General features: G+C 49.5%; 1 protein-coding gene and 1 pseudogene across 1 annotated transcript; both read right to left on the reverse strand.

Moving 5' to 3' along the window:
- The window catches only part of LOC136494547 (protein NUCLEAR FUSION DEFECTIVE 4-like), a 51,139-nt pseudogene extending 40,186 nt beyond the window's left edge, over positions 1-10,953 (reverse strand).
- Positions 403-1,896, reverse strand: LOC136490676 (uncharacterized). The gene is made up of 5 exons (XM_066486878.1): positions 1,846-1,896; positions 1,566-1,778; positions 1,427-1,504; positions 990-1,367; positions 403-917 (listed from the first exon to the last, which is right to left on the reverse strand). Exons 1-4 carry the CDS (start codon positions 1,879-1,881, stop codon positions 1,296-1,298), a joined length of 399 nt encoding a protein of 132 aa, XP_066342975.1. The 5' UTR covers positions 1,882-1,896; the 3' UTR covers positions 403-917; positions 990-1,295.
- Positions 10,954-11,276: the final 323 nt, after the last annotated feature.

Raw genomic sequence — 11,276 nt, forward strand, 5'->3', positions numbered from 1 at the left:
GGTCCATATCGGATAAATCAGTCTGTTCCTGGTAATGCATATATTCTAGAGACCCTCGAAGGGGTCATGTTTCCCAGAGCATTAAATGGAAAATATTTAAAGAAATATTACCCTAGTATCTAGATGGATGCATAAAAGTATAAGTGCCGATAACAGTCCTATCGGCTAGAATTATACAAGGATGTCAATGTCTCATAAAGTGCCGATGCAATAGGCAAGGTTTATAAGTTTAACAAGGATTGGATAGCCAATATCGCACGCAGGCGAATCTGGTCGGCTTCCTTCATTTCTTTGATATCTTCATCGGCAGCACCCTTCACAGGCTTAAGTTTTTTCTTCATGGCCAAGGCTTTGCGAGCCTGGATGTCTCTTTCTTGTTGAAGAGCCTTGATGGCATTGGGTAGCTGGCTTTCTTCTTATTGAGCATGAGTTAAGGCTGCCTCGACTTCTTTCAATTCAGCCAATAGAGCCATCTTCTTTGCCGATAAATCTAAGATTTTCTGCTTAAGTTCAACGCTCGAAGTCTGCAAGTTGCCGATGCCCTTGTGCTTCTCATTGGCAATCTGTTTCAGTTGTAGCATCTCTTCTTTGAGTTGAGCCTGAGCTGCTCTATCGGCAATGCGTTGAGCAGCCCGTTGATATTGCAGTTGGCGGCTTTCTAAATGGGCTACTGGGAAGAGTACTTCTTCAATATCGGCAGGGACCTGGCCATGGATTGTTTTGAAAATTGCCTTTGCGGGGTTCAAGTCATCTACCAGTTGGGTGGTATCCTGCTATAACAAGTTCAGGAGAGCTTCCAACTTGGACTTAGTTTCTGCCGATATTGTTCCTAGTGCAAGGGAAGAACTTGTTTCCTCTCCATCATCGTCAGAAATGTCAATGGCAAAGGAAAATAGGTTGTTTGGGGAGTCTTGTTCCTGAGGAAAAGAAAAAGAGGTCAGTTAAGGATAAGTATGAATATTATAAATCGATTAGGTCAATTGGCTTACCTGTTTCAAGGCAATTTCCTGTACTTGGCTGGAGGAAGCAGCCTGGAGTATGCCGTGTGGAGGATCGGCTGAGCTTGCCGATGGGATATCCTCTGTGACCTCATCGGTGGTTGGCTCTTGGGGTATGATGACCGATGGTATGTCCTGTATAGGAGGATTAACTGCTTGCTCGGTTGCATCGACTGATTCTGGGTGAATTGCAGACATTGGGGCAGATGTGGGGATCGGCATGGACTTCTATCGTTTTGGCTGTGCCTCGGCATCTGTTAAGGCTTTGCGCTTTGCTTGGGCATCAGCAACGGTTGGCTAGGGGGCATCAGCACTTGTTGGTTGTGAAGCTTGGACATCTGGTACGCTTGCTGATGTACCCATTTGTTGCTGCAAAACAAGTGTAAGGTATGATATTTAACAGATAAAATATGAAATCAAAGGGATACCTCTGAAGGTTTGTCAGAAGAAGTGGTGCTTGATATCGGGGGAATTGCCGATGACGATCCAGCAGTGGCTCTTACACCCTGATGATTAATGTTAATACAATTTGTGATCGGCATGAGTAGAAATAAACAGGGTTGTTACCTTGAATGCCTTGACTAGGGTTGTAGCAGCAGCCAATGGAGTGGCCCTAGCTGTAGCCAATTTGGACTTGGAGGTGATGGTCTTGGCACGGGTCTTCTGGTGAGTCAAAGCAGCTAAGGTGGGGGCGTTGTAGCCGATCGGTGATATCGGGGAGACAGGCCGAAGATCGAAGGGTTTTCCACTTTTGCTCATAGATGGTGCTGGGTTGTTAACCTGTCACGAGAAAATTAGTTACCGATATATGAAAGGAAAAAGCAGAAGGGAGTTAAAAGAAACTTACTGCGTCATCAGGGATGGCATATTCAGGGTCAATCATGTGCCGATATGTGTGAGCAGATGTTGCAAATAGTTGTTCCCTCCACTCTCGCCACCATTGCTTATATGATTCGGTGATGAAAGATACTGGTGTCTAGATGGATAGATCGACATCTGTAGTATCGGCATCGGGGGAGAGTCGCACTACACTGCTCTAATCTGTTCCACAGGTGATTGTTTCTCTAGGTTTGATCACATCAGCAAAACAAAGTTTGATTGGCAGTTGCCTAAAAGCCAATTGACGGGATACTGCCGATGGATTGTAAAACTCATACGTGATATTGGTGTTTTTCCCGCTACTGAATGTGTTTACTGGGATTGCCCTGGGAGTAATGATGGCCATCATGAGTTCATTATCCTGATTCAGAGTGTCATCGGCAAAGTTGAAAAGAAGGGGGAATCTGTTTTCTTCGTCAATATAAGGTACCCAGGCCCTATGATCACGAGAAAGACTATTGTAGAAGCTTTGGAAGAATCTGCCGATCTGGTCTTCATTGGCCTCTGTTCCAGGGAGGACAATTATGGCTTCACCAAAATTGAGGGGTGAGCGTGTTGCCGATTCCTCATCCCCAAGTACATGGTCTTCAGCAATTTCTCGTGGGAATTGTTGGGCAAAGAAGTCCCATTGCAAACATTTGTGCATATGGGTATTCAACCACATGTTGATAAACCACCACGGGCCTCCTAAGTTGCCGATGGGTTCGCCAAGCAAAAGTTTCTGAGACACTTGATGAAGAAGATGATAAGTGGAGCTCAGAAGGTATCGGCCAAGAGGGAACCTTACACCATTGGCCAAGAGTTTAGCCGCGGGGAGGAAGGTGTTGGTTGGTCCTACTGATCGACCACAGAAGATAAATTTTTCTAACCACATATTTAAGAATGTGGCATGTTCCCTCTGGTTAACTGTCCTGGTCTTCTGGCATTCTTGAATGTATCCTGTCCAACCGCCGATGTTGTGGGTATTCACCCTATATTCAGATTTTCTGCCATAGATGGAGCCTTCATCGGCAGTTGAAATATCCAAGCCAGTGAGCATGTAGACATCGGCAAGTGTGGGAGTAGCTGGGCCATGTCCAAACATAAAAGTGTTTGTTGTGTCTGACCAGAACTAAGCAGCTGCAATCATCATTGACTCATTCTTTTGCATATCGGCAATAGATAGCCTAATGCATTGGTCTAGCTTCCGTTCTACCCAGTGTACTTGCATCAACCTATTAACCCTCAAGTACCAATCTTTCCACCCTTTGGTGGTTTTGGGCCAAGATCGGAATGTATCTTTCCATAAATTCAGAGAGAAATTTTGGGCTCTAAAGGGGATTCTATTAACCTCTGCATTAATCAGATCAGTTGGATCTAGGTTGCCCATTGGTCCTAGGCATTGGACATGCGGCTGATCGGTTGGAATAACTAATTTGTTGCGCAGTTCCTAAGTTTAGAGGATCCGAAGAACAAAAGAAAAGAAAAATTACCAACTGTATGAACTCGCAAAGACCAGAGGAATCGAGGTAAAAGGTAACGGAAGTGGAACGAACCGCAGGGACGTCGAGGATGATGCTGGAGAAGAGTTCTTGTTGGTTGAGGTCACGCAGTTGTTCGTTGGAGTCACCGCTGGAAAGAGAAAATGTCAAAGATTGGAGTCTGAGGGTAGAAGATGAGCGTTCCGGAGAAATCTATTTATAAGCCGCTTGGAGTAGGGGTATTTTGGACTTATCTCTATGTCGCGCGCATGTAGGTTGAGGTGGTTCAGATGGATATGGTAACTGTTCGCACGATAATTAGGGGATTGTACAGATGAGTTGATGGCAAGTAATCATGACTTGGAAGATATATTGGTACAGGATATTTTAATTCTGAAAGTGGCGGCATTATTATGTTAGGATCTTGCCGATGGATTATTGTTTCGGTATCTTAACCATAATCAAGGCAAGAGTGGTTGGCAATTGTGCGATATTTATTGAGGTGCGTGAATCAGGATTAGATTTGATTAGATTTGATAACAGATCAAGTTTTGGCTTGAAGGATGAGTTACAGTAATTGGGCGAAGGCAAACGTTATCTGGAGTAAATTTTGGAGCATTAATGGTTTTATACTCTGAAATTGGGGGGCATGTGTTGACACCGTTTTTTGCATGTGTCAAAATGATCAGAGTGGGCTAATCGGCAGGAGGAAAGTTACTGTATACACTGACAGCCGATGAAAATCAGCTTGTAAAGATGGTTGCCGATGAATGGTGGTGATCGATGGAGAGGTTGATTTAGACTCGGGCGTTGCCGATAAGGTTGGAGATGTTATTGTCGATGCCGATGAAGGAAGGCTTGAAGACTACTACCGATGAAACAGGAAGTATGCCGATGGAAAGGAGGTCAGTGAGATTTCCATCGTAATCGAGGCGGACAGGGAAATAGATAGGAGTTGATTTCCTTTTCTATATTTATTAGAGTATGACTCATGCAAGAGTCGCGTGTTTCCTTTGATATGGACTTGGTGTCCTAGTTGTGTTTGGTTATGTCTCTTTAGATCAGGGTATAAATATAGATTGAGGGGCAATATAATATATATATCAATCAATATCAAAACCAATTTTTACTACTATTTGCATCTACTTACTTTTCGGCGACTTCGTCAATTTGCATATTTTTTCCTTTTTTACGAGTTCTCATTGATTCGGCGAGTTGCATAGCTTCAGTGCGACCTTCGGCGATTCTCGAGTTCCGTGTGAGTACCTCTTGGCCGTGACTTCCGGGTGTATCGCTGTTGTCAGGACCAAAGTGCTTGTATCTTCATCCTTGTCGATTAATAGGTCAAATCGACTGGCATGCTTTGGATATCGATTCGGGTATTAGCCCTTTGTGTTTGTAGATCCACTTTTGCATCAACAATATCGTCAAAAGGCCTAGGGCCTTTGAAGCCTCGGGGGTTCTTGCGTTCTGCGGCCGCGACCAGATCAGCCTCCAGGACCTCCTGCTTCCCTAGGCGCCCCTTTTTCTTTCTCTTGGGGAGGTGGGAGGCTGAGGCCTTAGGGGCCTCGTCCCTCCGCTTCCTCTTGGTGTCGCTGTCGGGGAAGATGGCTCCAACAGCCTTCTCACCTGAGGCAAAGCTGGTGGCGATGTCGAGGAGTGCGGCAGCAGAGCGCGGCACGTTCCACCCTAACTCTTGAACCAGGTCTCAGCAGGTAGTGCCGGTGAGGAAAGCCTGGACGATCTCTGAGTCGCCGACGCTGGGCAACTCGGTGCATTGTTTGGAGAAGCACCGGATGAAGTCTCGAAGAGACTCGTCCGGCTTCTGGTGGCAGCTCTTAAGATCCTAGGAGTTCCCAGGGCGCACGTATGTGCCCTGGAAGTTCCCGACGAAGATCCTAACCAAGTCACGCCAGTCGTAGATTTGTGAGGGAGGAAGGTGCTCAAGCCAGGCTCGCGCTGAGTCCGACAAGAGCAAGGGGAGGTTGTGGATGATGAGCAGGTCATCATCCGCGCCACCTAGCTGGCAGGCCAGGCGGTAATCGGTGAGCCAGAGTTCAGGGTTGGTCTCGCCGCTGTACTTCGCGAGATTGGCTGGTTGTCAAAACCAGGCGGGAAAAAGTGCAGCGCGGATGGCCCTACTGAAGACCCAAGGGCCTGGCGGTTCAGGGGAAGGACTGTGGTCCTCCCCACTGTCATAGCGACCGCCTCGATGTGGGTGGTATCCCTGAGCGGGCCCCTCGTTGTCGTGGCGTCGTCGCCTGCTGACCACCTCATGGTCTCCCTGTACCTCACGTCGATTGCCGAGGTGGTCTAGAAGCACGGGGACCCTATGGGCTATCGATGCTCAGTTGGGCTCGGGACGAGCTAGGGCTTCCCTATCCTACCGAGGCGGTGCCATGGGCAGGTTCGAGGCGCCCCCGTGCCGTCGGGAGGCGGAACTCTCGGCCTGCTGAACCGCGGCAGTCTCTAGGAGATCCCGGAGCTCACCGCGGACCCGCCGCCCCTCCGTGGTAGAAGGCTCGGGCATTACGCGGACCAGCATTGCCACAGCCGCGACATTCTGGCTAGCGCGATTGAAGACTGGGGGTTGCTCACTCCCTTCGTCGTCGTGGATGCGGTGATGCACATCGCGGGCCCTCCGTCGGGCTCCCCCGCCTTCGCCGCGACCTCACTGTTCTTGTTCGAGAGAGTCTCGAAGCTACTGCAGAAGGAGTTGGTCTTGTTCGACCTTGGCCTAGAGCTCACGGAGCTGTTCTAGGTCTGGGCGCTGAGGTCATGCAAGAGCGACGTTCTCATTTCATGCGGCCGGCAGGACATTACGTGGGGGCGTGGCGGCGCCCGCACCTAGGCGAAGCGGGGAACGGCTACCTACCCCCTTGTCCTCTTTGCCCGCCCTCGGCATCCTGAGCCCGACGTGAAAACACTCATGAGTGGGCTCGTAAGTGCCTTTGTTGTCGGAGTCGGAGTAGCCAAAGCAGTAGTCGCTTGCGGCCAAGAACTGGCGCAAAGCCCTAGGGTCGTGGAGTCTGGAGAAATCCACTCTGGGCCATGCCTCATCCTCATCCGAGGAGTCGGCGTGGGTGCTTAGGTCGAGGCCGAAGCGCTGGCGGCGCTCTGAGGGATCCTCGTGAGCGGCAGTGTAAGCGTAGGCATAAGAGGCGGCGGCATTTCTCAACCCAAAGGGGTATGGGGATGGTGCCGTCGCCAGACTCTGCTCCACCGGGATTGGCTCCTCAGGGTGTGGTGGAGCGGATCTTGATGACTGGGCATCACCGCGCGCCACCGGCGATTTTCCTTTGTCCAAGCTCAGGCCAGACAGGTCCCCAGCCAGGGACCCCATGCCAACAGCTGTGCGTAGGATATCGGCGGGGAGCGGCGTGCCGTCCTGGATTCACATAGCGTCGGGGTGGTCATGCTCGCGTCGTGCCTGGCGAGCGCGGCGAGAGTGGCCTCCCGGGCGCTGCCTGTGCCTGGGCTGCCGGTGCGTGACTTCATCGTCGGTTGGTGGGGCTCGAGGAGTGAGGAGTACCATGTCATACTCATGCCCTAGAGACATGAACTCTAGGCTCCCGAACCAAACCACCGTGCCGAGACACAATGGTCGTACGGGGTCTGCCATCTGGAACTTGCTGGGATGACGAAACTGACATGCAGAGACCCCTACCTGGCGTGCCAACTATCAGTGTTTCGGACCGGGGGGTCCTCAACCAACCAGTGAATTTGAACTGCGTGCTCCCGATTCCGGATGGTGATGCAATGAGACACAAGGTTTATACTGGTTCAGGCAATCGATGCCCTACGTCCAGTCTGAAAGATTGATCTTGTATTCCTTGCACCGAAGTGCTCGTAGTAGGGGGGGAGAGAGGGAGCTAGTCCTAGGTCTCAGCAGGGTGTCGCGAGGGCCGTCTGAGACATTGCTCTCAGGCGGCTAGGATATGTGCGTGCGTTACCAGGTGTTCTCCTTCTTTTTCTTTCTAAAATGGCCCAAGTCCTCTCCTTTTATAGCCCAAAGGGAGGACGAGGACGGTACATGAGCTAACTATACGGTGTCGTGTGAACAGAGGTGGCGTGTCCAGGCCCTGTAGCCTGTTCCTGTGGCGGCGTGGTCGTCGGAGTGGTCTGTCCTTAGAGCACTGGGGCGGCGTGGTCGTCCCATCCGATCCTGTGCGTCATGGGAGCCCTGGGACTGCCTCGGAGTGGGTGCGGCGATGATCGTGCAAGCCACAGTGGACGGACTATGCACGAGGCCAAGACTTGGTCGGTGCTGAGGCTGCACCGCAGTGGAGGGGTCTCGGTAGGCACGAACCCCAAGATAGCCGAGACCTTGGTGTACAGTGCCGAGGCCTCGAGTGGGCGGCTGATCGTGGGCACAGCGTTAGGACACAGTGGCCGGTAATCCCCGCCGTACCCTGTCCCAGCCGGTATGGCACTGATCGTGGACACGGCGCTAGGACACAGTGGCCGGTAATCCCCGCCATGCCCTGTCCCGGTCGGTATGGCGCTGATCGTGGACACAGCGCTAGGACACAGTGGCCGGTAATCCCCGCTGTGCCCTGTTCCGGCTGGTATGGCGCTGATCGTGGACACAGCGCTAGGACACAGTGGTCGGTAATCCCTACCGTGCCCTGTCCCGATCGATATGGCGCTGATGCGACCTCGGGTCCTGTCGGCCATTCTGTGGCGTTGAGCCATCGTCCGGCTGAGATTGCGGGAGTGGTTGAAGCATTAATGAGACATGACGCGTTGTCTGGAGGGTCGGTCGAGGCGGGGGGCAACGGGCTACGGACGAGCCGGGCTCGAGCGACACGGAGAATGAGGCCTCGCGCGAGACGGAGATCGGATTCCTTGCCGAGGCATGCCGCGAGAGGCATCGCGTGATACGGAGAATGCACCCCCTGCCGAGGCCTTCCATGGTGAGCCTCGCGCGAGGTGGAATTCACGTCAGGGTTCTGAGACCTCCTGCGCGAGGCTCAAGGTGAGGCGGGGGGCCTGGTGGGCTCGGTCGTTGCGGGTGAGGGGCCCGCGGCTTACCTTCTAGCTTTATCTTTTGATGGGACTTTAGCGACCCTTTTGATTGTTCACTCGGGGTACCCCGTTCTAAGGTACCTGACAGGTTCAATCTATCGGTGTTGGATACAGTGAGCGAAGTAGGATCAATCTATTCCTTTTGGTTGAGATGCCGGCGTAAAATTGATAAGAACCATAGAAAGGAAGTGGACGGAATTCTAATCTACTTCTGGTGGAATATATGGAAAGAGCGAAATAGAAGGATTTTCCAACAGCAAAACCTACCACCGATACAAGTGGCTTCCCTATGTAAGGATGATATCACACAATATTGCTTAGCGATGGCAACACAAGATCAGGGGACTCAATCAGAATAGGAGTTTAGTACCTCTGCTCACGTTTCTTCCTTCTCCTTTGTTGTGGTTTCCTGCCCCTTCCATCATCCGACTAGTTGCAATGCTGTAATTACTTTGATTTTTAGGGAGTCGTTTTTTGTTTCTTTGTAGTTGTTAGTTGGGGAGAGGGACAGGCAAGTCGCCTGGTGAAAGCTATCAGGTTTGTAATTCCCTTGTACAGGTTTTATTTTTCTCTTTTTATCGTCTAATAAAACTTGCGGCAAAGCTTTTGCCATCCTTTCTAAAAAAATGTTGTGAGGGTGGTCATCCCCACCGACCGAGTTTTTTTTTAAAAAAAAAGCCTATCCTCAAACTTTTTAGGGTTGCTTGCTTTGTTCTGCCCAATTCGAGTTGGCACTTTGGCTTCATCTTCTCCAACTCTAAAGAGATCACTGTGCATGTGCGCATCCAACACAGAAAGTTAAACTTGATAGTACATAATTTGCGTGAGATCACTAAGTGCTAATCAGGCATTGAACTCAGCCACTTATGTGAATCAATCGTTTAGAATACGGTTTCCACCATCCACCTAACGTGTACTGAATTTACTATATGTGAGTCACATAAAGTGCTTTTTATCACATTGACAACAACAATGTAGCAGGAGACAAAACTACGATGATCTACTAGTTACCCCATAAGCAGACCGAGACAGACAGCTCTCTACTAGCACACAACATACGAACTGTGTTTGGATGGACTAGGAATAGCTGTTAGCCATCTAAAAGTTAGCCAACTAGTTATTAATCTATGCATGTTTGGATCATGGACTAATAACATAGGAAGAGAGAGGAGAGAGAATATGAGATATAGCACTTTTAGCCTCTGACAGTTGGTTTTGAAGGACATGTGAACTATCAACTATAGTGGGTTTCGGTTAACCTTTAGCCCACCCATTAGTCCACTTGTTTGGATCCTTAACAACTAAACTTTAGCAATTTGTTAACTCATTGGATCCAATGGCCCCGTTCGGCTTGCTGAATCTTAGCTGAAACTGGATAAAAAACACTGCTCTGGCTGAATTGTTGTAAGAGAAAAATAATGTTCCAACTAAAAAAAACAAGACGAAGGTAAGCCGAACGGACGAATAAGACCCTAACATCTCCGATGCTAAATTTCAGGATGGTAACAATTTGAATATGGACAAATAAAGGTAGCAGTGGTTAGCTGTCCCTGTAGGTGGTTGGACGGAGCGTGGTAGCACAACCGTAAAAAAAGGAGATTTGTATATGACCCCCACATAAGTGATCGACAAAGACGACCTAAATAATAGTTGAAAGGAATGCACATCTATGTGGGTTGGTCAATTTGAGAAGCAAGCATCTGATTATAGAACTCATAAATCATCATCACTATTATTCCCGTTCAGACTTTAGACAGACCATTCTAACATAAGTTGCATCGTCTCATCATTAGGGTTTTCGGACCGAGAGCTAGCATCACTTCTGAAGAATTAACCATTTTGAGCACAACAAGGAAGAAAGCTTAAGAATTTTTGTTCATTATTAACATGCTCCTCGTATATGCGATGGACTTGCTTTTACCAATCTTAACGGTTGTCCCCGAGGAATGGAGCAATTTAGCAGACAACAAAATTGACAGCATGCGCTGTAATTTAGAAACACGTCTCGTATCCAAAGTTCAATTTTAAAAAAGTAATAGATCCTCATAACACTAGCTTATTGATGAATTAATAAACAAAAAATAGAGTGATCATCAGCCAATGAATAATAGAGCAGTAATGATATATAAAAGATTCCATTTTTCATCAAACAGCAACCAAAAAAAGGACCAACGCAACACAAGCAGAGGATGCATGCAACCAAAAAAGAACCAACACAAGCAGAGGATGTCACTCACTATACAGAGGTGCAGCGGCGGCGCCTGCCTGGTGACGATGAGCCAGAGCCAGCCGTAGCCGAGGAGGTTCTGCGCCGTGCCCATGAGCAGCATCGCCCACGCCCCCGGCAGCGCGGCCGAGAGCGTGCCGGCGACGACGCCAACGTAGCCCCCGATGTTCTTGGCGACGGCCAGCGCGGCCACCTGCCGCTGGTTGTGCCCGAGGCTGGCCTTGAGCACTGGCGAGATGGCGCCGAAGAGGTAGCCGATGCCGGCCATGGACTGCACCCACATTGCAGCCACCAACACCAGCCATCGGTTCCTGCAGAAGGCCCTCAGCCTCTCCGCGAGCTTCACCATGGGAAATGGGAATGACCCTGCGCCTGCGTTTGTTACAAAAGGATGTTTTTTTTCTCTCTCTCTGTCGACTGTCTTTATGCTTGCTGGAGCTGGGGCGAGACTTCCAATATGAAGGTGTGAAGCACGCAATGCAATTGGCTGACAAGCTAGCTTATGAAATGATATATTAAATAAATAAATGCTAAATTATGCATAGAGCAAAAAGAATCTACAAGCTGATGCACGCGTAATATTGCGACATTGCGACGTGTCCTGTTGGTGACCTATGCAGACAGTTGTATCCGTTGTGTTGAAGGTGAATAAATAGACTGCGATTAATAAGAAGTCTTCTGTCC

This window comes from Miscanthus floridulus, chromosome 11 (assembly GCF_019320115.1).
Source record: "Miscanthus floridulus cultivar M001 chromosome 11, ASM1932011v1, whole genome shotgun sequence".
Classification (NCBI taxonomy): domain Eukaryota; kingdom Viridiplantae; phylum Streptophyta; class Magnoliopsida; order Poales; family Poaceae; genus Miscanthus; species Miscanthus floridulus.